At 36.7% G+C, this 13,942-nt stretch overlaps 1 protein-coding gene across 1 annotated transcript in view; it reads right to left on the bottom strand.

Moving 5' to 3' along the window:
• Positions 1-13,942, bottom strand: part of zanl (zonadhesin, like) — a 167,512-nt gene that overhangs the window by 149,958 nt on the left and 3,612 nt on the right. Inside the window, exons 3-4 of the mRNA XM_062064427.1 lie at positions 3,574-3,723; positions 3,242-3,507 (exon numbers count right to left, since the gene is read on the bottom strand). Of these exons, the coding sequence (XP_061920411.1) occupies positions 3,242-3,507; positions 3,574-3,723 (416 nt within the window). The remainder of the gene's footprint in view (positions 1-3,241; positions 3,508-3,573; positions 3,724-13,942) is intronic.

Raw genomic sequence — 13,942 nt, 5'->3', positions numbered from 1 at the left:
AAAACAATGGTAAAATCCGCAGATTTTGTTTACTCTCTACGTAAAAAAAAAGTAAAATATTCAAATTCATAGGCAAATTCATTAATTATTTACTGTTACAAGCAGCCCTCTGCTGGCAGCCATGACTGCAGCGTGGCCCTCAATGAAAACAAGTTTGACACCCCTGGTCTATTGGGACAGGCCAAAGTTAAGTTGGAGAAAATGCAGTCCTTTATAAATTGTTTATTGTTTCTCTCCGGCCCGGTAGCAAATGCGTCACGGACCGGTAACGGACCGGTGGTTGGGGACCACTGCTCTAAATGAACAACGGAGACTAAATATCAGCATCCACAATGTCAATGTAAAGGAAAATCGTGAGATATTAAAAGACTGGTAACACTTTAGTATGGGGAACATATAAACCATTAATTAGTTGCTTATCCATCCATCCATTTTCTACCGCTTATTCCCTTCGGGGTCGCGGGGGGCACTGGAGCCTAAGTTGTTAGTTAACATGCAAATTAGTAACATATTGGCTCTTAATTAGTCATTATTAAGTACTTATTAAGTTCTTATTAAGTACTTATTATTACCTTATTCTGCATGGCCTTATTATACAACCAGTAAGCCATTAACTAAGAGTCTTCCCTAACCCTAACCCCAACGCTAACCCTAACCCCAACCCCAACTCTTACCCTAACCCTGACCCTAACCCTAACCCTATGTTAATAACCAACTAAATAATGGTTCATATGTTACCCATATTAAAGTGTTACCAAAGACCTGATAAACGCCACTTGCTTTTTGGGGAAACAGGAGCTTGTATTTGGTGTAAGGATGAGAGTGCAAGCTCCTCCAATCGTGGGGATTATGTGCAACTATTGCACTCTTATGCAGAGAAAGATGAACGTTTAGCTAAACACCTGGAAACATCCATTGTGTTTACTGGCACACCAAACAGAATACAGAAGGATTTGATAGAAGCAGTAGCCGGTGATGTGATCAGAAATGACATTAAAAAGGAGATCAATGCAGCCTGACTTGTCGGAGTGGAGGTGGATCTCAATTGAGAAAGAGAGACTTTTAAAACCCAAAGAAAAAGAGAAAAAGGAGGACTTCTACAACATATATATATATATATAGCACGTCACCCGGCCACATTTTTTTAACCCAATGCGGCCCCTGGGGACCCCTGATCTAGTGTGTGCTCTGCAGTGCTGTGTTAATTGTGTTAAGTGTGTTGACATTTTTTTTCCAGCATCATACTGTGTGTTTTTGTGATTTTGAGCCAGTGCCATTGCATCATACTGTCATGTTTGTAAATCTGACTAGTGGGTCAGTGACTTAGCATCATACTGTTTGTTTGTAATTCTGACTAATGGGTCAGTGCCTCCCCAACCTCAGACCTCACTGCACGTCACTGCTAATGCTATATGCTAATGTAAAACGCTACCTGTTCTAAAATTGTATACTGCGATAACATGAATATAAAGAACAAAATATAGGGACTAGGGCTGGGCGATATATCGATATACTCGATATATCGCGGGTTTGTCTCTGTGCGATATAGAAAATGACTATACAGGATATTAGAGTATACGTTCTCACTCAGTTGCTTTTAGCTGCGGGCATTACACTGCATGCGTTTCCCACTCTTTCTTGTCTCTCTGTCAGAGTCTGTTGGTGACGAACCCCAAGATGCAGAGACAGCAGGCATTGAACAGGAAAACATGATTTAATTTAACACTATAGCAAAAAACAACAACAAAAGGGTACAAACAAAAGGCGCGCACAAGGCGGAGAACAAACTTGGCTATGAACTAAAATAGCACAAAGGCTAACTGTCGACAAGAAACAAAAACACTTACTGTGACACGAAGGAACTATGACATGAGCAGAGTGAACAAAAGTAGACAGAGCTACAACGACAAGTATTATGACAGGTAGAAGTGACAATAATCCAGCACTGACTGGAGAGGAAGGCAGGTTCAAATAGCAGCTGGCTGATTGACACCAGGTGTGGCCAGGTGCCAATCAGCCACAGCTGAGGGGACAAAGCACTCAGGGAGATAATCAGGAAATAACCAAAATAAGAGTGTTGACCGGAAACAAAGACAGGAAAAACTGTCAGTGACAAACCTGACACTCTCCTTCTCACAGAGACTTAAAACAAGCGCACCTTCTTACACACGTCACGTGTGCCACGTCACACGCTCCCGCGGAGCAGACAAGTAGCGACATGGTAACATTAGCTGTGATGCTAACGGTGCGGTACGAGTGGTAATACGAGAGAGAGAAGGTGCGAATCTGGTAACAAATGAAGGAATAATTAATTCCCGAGAAAAACAGCACAGGGTCCATCGTCTGGCGGTGGTTTGGCTTCAAGCGGGAAGATGTTGAACAATTATGCGGCAAAAGCGTTGCTACAAAAAGTAGCAGCACTGCTAATGTAGCATCATTTGAAAAGTCACCCGCTAGAGAATGAAGAGTGCTTGAAACTCCGCATGTCAACATCTCCGTTCGGTGCCACACCCACAAAATGCCGAAGCAACCATTTCCACATCAACACCGTATGAAAAAAATAGTCACAGAAGGCGATAACATCCGCAGGAAACTACCACATAGCGAAGGACATACACTATTTGATTTCCTATTATGCAGCTCATTTTTATTTGACAGTTATTGAAATATCTTGTGTGACATCATGCACAAAAGTGCACTTTTTTTGTTTTAAACTATTGTAGTGGCGTTCTGTACAAAAAGTGCACTTTAATTTAGTGTTGTTTTGATAAGTCATCTTAGTGACATCATGCACAAAAGTGCACTAATAGCTTGTTTTAAAATGTTTCTGACAATCTTGCACTTTCTGTTTTGGAAATGACATTAATGTTTGTGCCACTGCTTAATAACTGTTTAATAAATACAGTTTTGGTAAATTTACTTAGTTGTGACTTCCCTCTCTGCATGAAAGTTTAAAATGAGCATATATTAATGCAGTATGAACAAGAATGTTTTAATGTAGACACATATAATCATTATACTGCTGTGATTATATGCATCAAGTGTTCATTCAAGGCTACAGCAAAATATCGAGATATATATCGTGTATCGTGACATGGCCTAAAAATATTGTGATATTAATAAAAGGCCATATCACCCAGTCCTAATAGGGACACATAACAAAATTGGCAACCTCAAAAAAGTGCGACATGTTCTGGCACACGTTTGGAACCCAGTACAAATCTGAGTAGCGACCACTCACAGTGACTGCTTCGTTGATTGGTTTCGACACGGTGACGGCACCTCCAAGCCAGGATGGACTCTGGAAACCAGTCTTGCTCCATGCCTCATACTCCGTACTCGAAGTCTTTGCCAGGACCGTCAACTTGTTTTGACTGTCGGATCCATACATGTAGTACCGAAACTGGATGCAAATATAGGAGGCGGCCGTCAAGAGCGCAGGACTCAGCAGACGGACTTTACGCCCGTTTGCCACGTTGTCGCCTTCTTGGTAGATGTAATATCCCACTATGGAAAGACACATTTAGCAAGAGGGATGGTTACCGTTTATCGTATTAGCTAGACAGTACTAACGTCCATCAGGGTAGTCTCCAGAGGGACCCGTCCCCGGCGTCGGGGTCAGACCCTTGTGTCGCGTCCAGTCGCCATTATCCGTTGAGTCCTGACTGAACTGGCAGAAGGGTTGATTTTCGTCGTTAAAGTCACAGGAGGTCAGCAGACGACCTGTAAAGATGAGAAACACAATTGTGTTTAGCATGTTAGCTCATGCCCATATCTTCACCATGTAACACAATCTGGCTTTTAGTTATAAAAATATAGTAAATTGGACTATATTTACGAGGCGTATCTCCTTTGAAAAAGGGCGATCATTGTCTTTATGCTGTTTTGAGGTGAACTGTCTTTGAATTGACACATAATGTCTGAATTGTTTCTGTTTCCATTCAAGTCAATGTCTCAGATGCTAAGCACTTCGCCGCGGTTCCCATTATAATAATAATAATAATAATAGATTTTATTTGTAAAAAGCACTTTACATTGAGTAAACAACCGCAAAGTGCTACAGTGTATTAAAAAAAAAAAAAAAGGTTAATAAAAAATACATACTATTAATAATGGATTAGATTTATATAGCGCTTTTCTAGACACTCGAAGCGCTTCACGGAGAAGTGAGAACCCATTATTAATTTTTACAACTCATTCATTCATCATTCATTCACCGGTGTGAGTGGCACCGGGGGCAAGGGTGATGTGTCCTGCCCAAGGACACAAATAAAAACTAGAACAGCCAAATAGCTACAACTAGTATGCATATATCTAAAAAAAAAGGCTTTTTTAAAAAGAAGGGTTTTTAAGCCTTTTTTAAAAGCATCCACAGTCTGTGGTGCCCTCAGGTGGTCAGGGAGAGCGTTCCACAGGCTGGGAGCGGCGGAGCAGAAAGCCCGGTCTCCCATTGTTCGTAGCTTTGTCCTCGGAGGTTGGAGGAGGTTAGCCTGTCCGGAGCGGAGGTGTCGAGTGGAGGATTTCGGGGTGAGTAGTTCTTATATAATTATACGCACAGCTTCTATATTTGCAAGACGCCGCAACACGGCGGATCAATTTAGCTAAACTCTTGTGTTGAACAGGAAGTCATTCACAAACACAAAATTAAACTATCTGGTTTATTATCAAAATAAAATACTCCATTTTGAAAGGGGAACTGCACTTTTGGGGGTAGATTTTGCACAATCATTATGAAAGACATGACGGCGGATGTTTTTTTTTTTTTTTTACTGCATTTTAACTCGTAAATAAACGTCAATAAAAGTCAGCTTACATCGGAGCTGATGGGAGGTCCTTTATTCCGCCCGTAAAACCCAATAAAAAACATCCAAAAAGCAGAATCAATACCACATTTATATTTGGTGACTTGAATATTTACAAATATTAGTGATATTAGTTATTTCAAGTGCTAACGCAGACAAACTATTTATAGCGGTGCTGGGATCACTAGCTTGACCGCCAATGTTGACATGATCAACAGATCAGCTGCTTCCTCTTTCCTTGCTCGTCAAACTTTATTGTAGATCCTGGATATTAGAAGGATGAGGATGTATTCCGAGAAGTCGGTGCACTTTGACAGCCAATTTAGACCCGGTAATTGCGGGAACAACACGAAAAGACGCTTAGTTCCACCCCCCTTTTCTTTCTGAGGATTATGAGTCATTGTTCATCAAAATGGGAATATATGAACATCATAGCAGTCAGCATCCTAATGACAGCAGACCTTATACAGTAAGTGAAGTTGTATTATGTTTGTTGGCTCTCATAAAGTCTGCAGTGAGTAATAATCAGTGATGAAGAAAAAAAAAGGAAGCGTTGTGATGCGTGTTTGAAATTAATGCGCCGCTTATGCTTAAAATGATCAAAATATGTAAATAATAAATGTTATTATGAATGTCACTACATTACATATATACATATATATATATATATATATATATATATATATATATATATATATATATATATATATATATATATATATATATATATATATATATATATATATATATATATATATATATATATATATATATATATATATATACATCATGTATATAAAACCCTAATGGGGGTGTTGGGATGTGTTTTAAGGGCTTTATAGGCAGAATGGAGCGGCTCCAATATTAGTCCATTGTAAGCGGACTAATATTTAGAATGCATAAAAAAAAGGTAAAACCTATGTGTTCTTGTCTTTCATAAGAAATGTGAATAATAGGCTAAATTTACCAAAAAAAAGTGCAGTATCCCTTTAAGTTGGATCGTATTTTACACTATAAAACGTCCTAATGGGAGGGGACGTACATGAAGCTAACTTGTCAAAGGATTTTAGACATCATTTTACCTTGTTGACACAAATAGACGAGGACATGCTAATTCTGGAGGTCCAAAATCAAGGAATCATATAACAGGCATATCCCGGACAGCTATATGTCAAATACCAGCTGATACAGGGGAGTGTTTAGCGAGAGTTGAATGAGATGTATGCGCATGTTTGTGTGTGCATGTTGACGGAAGCAGATTTTTACATATATGCATATTTAAGTGTTACTTCTTTAGTTTTCATAGTCATATTACAAAACAGCTAGTGTTCTTCCAATTGTGCTCTTTTGGTCTGCAAGTACTGTGTGTCGGCCTTGATAGTGGTATGCAGGGAGTAGCCATAACTTCTTTTCTTTATTTGTTTCTGTGTCCAGCTGAGGAAGACAGGGTGGGAGCGAGAAACACATTATAGAAGAGAAGGTTTCCGTATTTTAGATTAGATCGATCTTAGCTGCGCGAGTGAACGCTTCTGTACTGGATTGGTCTCACACTATTTCCAAAGCTTTGGAAATAAATTACAAAATACCTATTCTGTTTCTGGTGGTCCTTCTACTCAGCTTATATGTCATCAAAAGAACTTGGGAGTGACCAGCAACTTAAATTCCCTGGGAGGAAGATCTGCTGGGACGCAACAATGTGTAATTGTAGATATATTGTATATTCATTTGTTGGAGCCTGAATATCAAACTGCTGTGCTGTACCAACGTAGTTATATAATGGGTGAATTGGGGATGATTAGTTGGAGGATGCAGGGATTGGTGCACAGAAGCGTGTGCAGCATGCTTTTATTGATCAGATTGTTATTCGCGTGAGTACATTTTGACGTACGCCCACTTTTCTAAATGAGACCCTGGTGAGAAGTGTTGCGTCTGACCAGCTCTTTCTCCCAGGGAATTTAAGTCACTGGTCAATCCCAAGTTCTTTCGATGACATATATGCTGAGTAAGAAGGACCATCAAGACAGAATAGGAATATTATCACGTTTTACTGAAATTTCAGGAGATCAGCCCACACCAATATATTCATATCGGCTACTCGAGTTGATCTGACACTCAAACGGAAGAGCCAACTTCTTGCACACAAAGAAAGCCCCCACCTCTCCCCCTCGCAACATTGACAAGGAAGAAGGGGGGGATGTATTCACATTCCAATTGTCTAAGACACTAAACAGACCTATGAATGGTAAATGGTAAATGGGTTGTACTTATATAGCGCTTTTCTACCCCTTTTTAAGGAGCCCAAGATAAAGAGAAACTGGTAGAATATACAAAGGAAAAGTACTAGCTGCTCTAAACATGGCTATGAATAAAGAAATAACTCTTAAACATACAGGTATATGCATTCTCCACAGAAGACATGGCGAATCCGACGATGAGAAGGCTAGTACAGCTAGCGCTACAGACACAACAGGACAAAGACACGGATAATCAAAGCTTTTATCAAGGGGAAATAACTTATTTGGAGCCAAAGTAATAATAGCTCATTTCACTGTGAAAGACAGTGTTGTGGGGAGTGATGGTTTTTGGGAGCTGAAATACAAAACCCAAAACCAGTGAAGTTGGCACGTTGTGTAAATGGTAAATAAAAACAGAATACAATGATTTGTAAATACTTTTCAACTTATATTCAATTGAATGGACTGCAAAGACAAGATATTTAATGTTCGAACCGAGAAACTTCATTTTTTTTGACAGATAATCAAAAACTTTGAATTCAATGGCAGCAACACATTGCAAAAAAGTTGGCACAGGGGCATTTTTACCACTGTGTTACATGGCCTTTCCTTTTAACAACACTCAGTAAACGTTTGGGAACTGGGGAGACCCATTTTTGAAGCTTTTCAGGTGGAATTATTTCCCATTCTTGCTTGATGTACAGATTAAGTTGTTCAACAGTCTGGGGTCTTCGCTGTCGTATTTGACGCTTCATAATGCGACACATTTTCAATAGGAGACAGGTCTGGACTGCAGGCAGGCCAGTCAAGTACCCACACTCTTTTACTACGAAGCCACGCTGCACGTGCAGAATGTGGCTTGGCATTGTCTTGCTGAAATAAGCAGGGGCGTCCATGAAAAAGACCTTGCTTGGATGGCAACATATGTTGCTCCAAAACCTGTATGGACTTTTCAGCATTAATGGTGCCTTCACAGATGTGTAAGTTACCCATGTCTTGGGCACTAATACACCCCCATACCATCACAGATGCTGGATTTTGAACTTTGCGCCTATAACAATCCGGATGGTTCTTTTCCTTTTTGGTCCGGAGAACACGACGTCCACAGTTTACAAAAACAATTTGAAATGTGGACTCGTCAGACCACAGAACACTTTTACACTTTGCATCAGTCCATCTTGGATGAGCTCGGGCCCAGCGAAGTGTTTCTGGATGTTGTTGATAAATGGCTTTCGCTTTGAGTAGTAGAGTTTTAACTTGCACTTACAGATGTAGCGACCAACTGTAGTTACTGACAGTGGTTTTCTGAAGTTTTCCTGAGCCCATGTGGTGATATCCTTTACACACTGATGTTGCTTTATGATGCAGTCACGGGCATTCAATGTTGCTTTTCAGCCTTGCCGCTAACGTGCAGTGATTTTTCCAGATTCCCTGAACCTTTTGAGGATATTACAGACCGTAAATTCCTTGCAATAGCTCATTGCGAAATATTGTTCTTAAACTGTTGAACAATTTGCTCACGCATTTGTTCACAAAGTGGTGACCCTCGCCCCATCCTTGTTTGTGAATGACTGAGCATTTCATGGAAGCTGCTTTTATACCCAATCATGGCACCCACCTGTTCCCAATTAGCCTGTTCACCTGTGGGATGTTCCAAATAAGTGTTTGATGAGCATTCCTCGCTTTTTCAGTCTTTTTCGCTACTTGTGCCAGCTTCTTTGAAACATGTTGCAGGCATCAAATTCCAAATGAGCTAATATTTGCAAAAAAGAACAAAGTTTCTCAGTTTGAACATTAAATATATTGTCTTTGCAGTCTATTCAATTGAATATAAGTTGAAAAGGATTTGCAAATCATTGTATTCTGTTTTTATTTACGATTTACACAACATGCCAACTTCACTGGTTTTGGGTTTTGTATTTTAGGGCCTCCGTACAAGATACCAAGTCAATGGCATTTTACCAACGATTCCTTGCAAGAACTATATAAAACAACAAAAGGTGAAGTCAATTTGTACCAAAAGCAGACATTTAACATTAGTTGTCATTGTTAGATGTTTTTTTTCAAAATGCTTTAAGTGTAATGTATTGCATGGTCTTTTGTAAAGTGTATTTATTTTTAGATTAAAAGTGTCGCATTTATAGAACTGACCTAAGATCATTCACAGTGTAAAACTCTAGTCTACTTCAAACATGGAACTGGACCAGATTGCATCGTTTTGCGTCGACTAAAATCGGATGGAATCCGAATGAAATCGTTACATTTCTGGATATGTATCGAATCCTCTCATATCGGGGAGATGCACACCTCTCATGTTAGGTTCATTTGACCCGCTAACCCTCTAAATCACACCGGGGCATTGAGATAAAAAGTGTGTGTCTGGGGGCCGGTGTGTATGTGTGTATAAAAACTGTATATATATATATATATATATATATATATATATATATATATATATATATATATATATATATATATATATATATATATATATATATATATATATATATATATACACACATTAGGTCAGGAAAAAACACAGAGGCTATTTCATCCCTACAAGCCTGTTTCACGGGTTTCCCTGCTCTTCAGGGGATCTTCAGGAAAAATACCCTGAAAAGCAGGGAAACCACAGAAACCTCGACTATATACACTACCGTTCAAAAGTTTGGGGTCACATTGAAATGTCCTTATTTTTTAAGGAAAAGCACTGTACTTTTCAATGAAGATAACTTTAAACTAGTCTTAACTTTAAAGAAATACACTCTATACATTGCTAATGTCTGCGATGAGGTGGCGACTTGTCCAGGGTGTACCCCGCCTTCCGCCCGATTGTAGCTGAGATAGGCTCCAGCGCCCCCTGCAACCCCGAAGGGAATAAGCGGTAGAAAATGGATGGATGGACATTGCTAATGTGGTAAATGACTATTCTAGCTGCAAATGTCTGGTTTTTGGTGCAATATCTACATAGGTGTATAGAGGCCCATTTCCAGCAACTATCACTCCAGTGTTCTAATGGTACAATGTGTGTGCTCATTGGCTCAGAAGGCTAATTGATGATTAGAAAACCCTTGTGCAATTATGTTCACACATCTGAAAACAGTTTAGCTCGTTACAGAAGCTACAAAACTGACCTTCCTTTGAGCAGATTGAGTTTCTGGAGCATCACATTTGTGGGGTCAATTAAACGCTCAAAATGGCCAGAAAAAGAGAACTTTCATCTAAACTCGACAGTCTATTCTTGTTCTTAGAAATGAAGGCTATTCCACAAAATTGTTTGGGTGACCCCAAACTTTTGAACGGTACACAATATATATATATATATATATATATATATATATATATATATATATATATATATATATATATATATATATATATATATATATATATATATATATATATATATATATACACATATAGCTGTAAAAATCTGCTTGGGTCTCTTTTTTCAGGAACACTAACACAAAAACTCACAATATGTCTAATTAAATGCTAAAAAACATTATGACAGATCGCCTCAAAAAAGGAAATGGAATTTTAGACTTTTTTACTGAATGAGACACCCAAAATGTACATGCATACAAGTACAAATAGACAAATAAAGAATGTGGGATTTACAATATTACCTATGAAGGATAAAACACTGAATATTAACAACATATGAACATTGCTCCTCCTTTACCACCTTCTCCATCGAAATCTTATACGATCAAGCAAAATAAAACAAAAATGTGAACACAAAGGGTGAAAACACATACAAACTGATAAATAATCACTTTTTTTGCTTCCGCGTCTGTTTCTGACACCCGTGTCTCGGGCTGGTCTCTCTGGAAACAAACTCCGCCCACTCTGCGTGGTGCCTTGTCTGCCTCAAGTGGCTGTGACGCAGGTTATCATATATAACTCGAAAGCACAGATACTTTCTATAGTTCAAGACTTACGGTAATTTGAAAACAGCACGGCACATCATAATTGCGGCAACAGTTTCGATGTTAAAGGTCGAAAAAATGACGGCCTTGCGAAATGAAAATCTTAACGTCCGGTATTTTGCCCAGGTTTACTCTAACTTTTCAATTTCAGCTCAGAGAGGGTTTTTAGTATGGTGCATATTGTTACAACACATTAGATTTGGTAGTACAACGGCACTGTTTGTGCTTTAATGTCATGTAAAATTCACTTCCTTGAAAGTCCTCCAAAATTCAAAGTCTTCAACATACGAATAGGTTAGGAATTGTTCCTTGTTTCCTGGTAAAATGTCCCTATTTTTTATTGCAGATTTTACTTACCCGTGCTTTGTGGTCCATTCTGGAGGCTACAAGAGAAACGAAAGAAAAAGTCTGATTAAAGGTTTAAATATAAAACCACTCCTAAATATGATTCATTTTTCAAATTGTATTATATATCCAATATTTACTCTAGGGCACGCCTTTATTTAAAGTAATGTAGGCATTGTGATGTAACCAGTTTCTTTGTTATTACTTCAGCAATGATTGATGTTTTCATACAAATTTTGATTTATTATTATTAGTATTATTATTAATATCTAGTGCCCAGGGTAAATATTTTATGTTAAATATTGGACAATTGTAAAAAAAAAATTAAAAGCATACAAAGAAACCATTTTGATTATTTTAATGTACACTACACACCTCACATCGAGGCAGCAAAGCCCAAAATTAATGAAAATGTAAAGGTGTTTAAGCTTTTAAAAATTAAATAACAAGACATTATTTCCTACAGGTATATTAACAATTAACTTAAGATTATAAATAGCATAAACATATATACATATATATATATACAGTTTGTATATATGTGTGTACTGTGTGTGTCTATATATATATATATATATATATATATATATATATATATATATATATATATATATATATATATATATATATATATATATATATATATATATATATACATACATATATATATATATATATATATATATATATATATATATATATATATATATATATATATATATATACCTATATATAATATCGCTGTGAAATTATTATTTTTTTATTAGATTATTCACACTGATTAATCACATTATCATTATCATCATATTAATCGCTTGCATGATTAAAATTAACTTTCAAATTTTTTGACATATATCTATATACAGTATGTATATATGTGTGTACTGTGTGTGTATATGTGTACTGTGTGTATATATATATATATATATATATATATATATATATATATATATATATATATATATATATATATATATATATATATATATATATATATATATATATATAGATATATATATATAAATAAATAAATAAATATATATATATATATATATATATATATATATATATAAATAATATCGCTGTGAAATTATTATTTTTGATTAGATTATTCACACTGATTAATCACATTATCATCATATTAATCGCTTGCATGATTAAAATTAACTTTAAAAAAGACCCCAATATTTTGACATAAATGCAGAATGTCATACGGGATTTAACATAAAATTGTTTATATATATATATATATATATATATATATATATATATATATATATATATATCTATAATATCTACTCGAGGGTGCGCCTATATATAATATATATATATGTGTATATATATAATATCTACTCGAGGGTGCGCCTAAATATAATATATATATATATATATATATATATATATATATATATATATATATATAATATCTACTCGAGGGTGCGCCTATATAATATATATATATATATATATATATATATATATATATATATATATATATATATATATATATACATACATACAGTACTATTTACTGTAAATATAAGAAAATTAATATGAAATAGTTTATTATAATTTACTTAATTTAAACTATAAGGAATTGTATTTTGCATATTGTAACTTTTTTGTCTGATTAAAATAAATACATACGTGTTCAAATTATATTATGTGGTACAATTGCTTAAAATGTTTTTTAATTGATCAAAATGAGCTCACCTTTGCTGTTGTGTGAGTCCTGTGCTTGCACACATCCATAACAACAAAATAAGACCTCTCATTGCGTCCATGTTGGTCGGAAGACACACGAACACACTGGGATCTACTTTCCCGATTTCTGTACATATATAGCAAGGTGTGGACACTGGATGTACCTTGATGTTGCACAAATGTGTCAATAAGTAACGATAGCGATATGGACTGGGTGTGTTCTGGCTTGGGTGTGTATTTTGCTTTTTGACCCCTAAGTACTTCACACACTGGGTGGGAATGCCCGTAGGTGATTATTATTCTTATCATTATAACCATATGACTTCTTCCGCCATACTGCAAAGGCCAGCTCGTACATGTAATGCTAAAAATACATATTCATTGACAAAACAGTCCACTGAAATGGTTTAGATGTTTTTCATGATATAAATGACAGTGTTGTTTTTGTGCTTTACGAGCTTACTGCAGTCTTTGATCCAGTGGACCAGGAGATCTGAATTTCTCCCTTAGAGCAGTGGGTGGGTATCAGGGGCGCATCACTTGAGTGGTTCGGGTCCTATTTGACTGATAGTTCATTCTGTGTCAGCCTCCTGACACTCCTCTCACGTATGGGGTTCCCCACGGCTCAATTTTATGCCCACTTCTCTTTTCCCTCTTTCTGCTCCAACTGGGCTCTATATTTGGGAATCATGGCATTTCATTCCACTGTTATTCCCCTGAGATACATACATATACATATACAAACACACACACACACAAACAACACATACATATACGAAGAGCAAGGAAACCTGCGAAACAGGCTTGTAGGGATGAAATGGCCTCTGTGTTTTTCCCTGACCTAACGTATATTTCGCTTTACCCCGGTATTGAGCACTGTATAACGGACATACCACAGTATATACGTATATACCACAATATATAC

Source organism: Entelurus aequoreus, linkage group LG12, assembly GCF_033978785.1.
Source record: "Entelurus aequoreus isolate RoL-2023_Sb linkage group LG12, RoL_Eaeq_v1.1, whole genome shotgun sequence".
NCBI classification, from domain to species: domain Eukaryota; kingdom Metazoa; phylum Chordata; class Actinopteri; order Syngnathiformes; family Syngnathidae; genus Entelurus; species Entelurus aequoreus.
The sequence above is the reverse complement of the archived record's forward strand: the minus strand, read 5'-3'. Positions and strand labels throughout refer to the sequence as shown.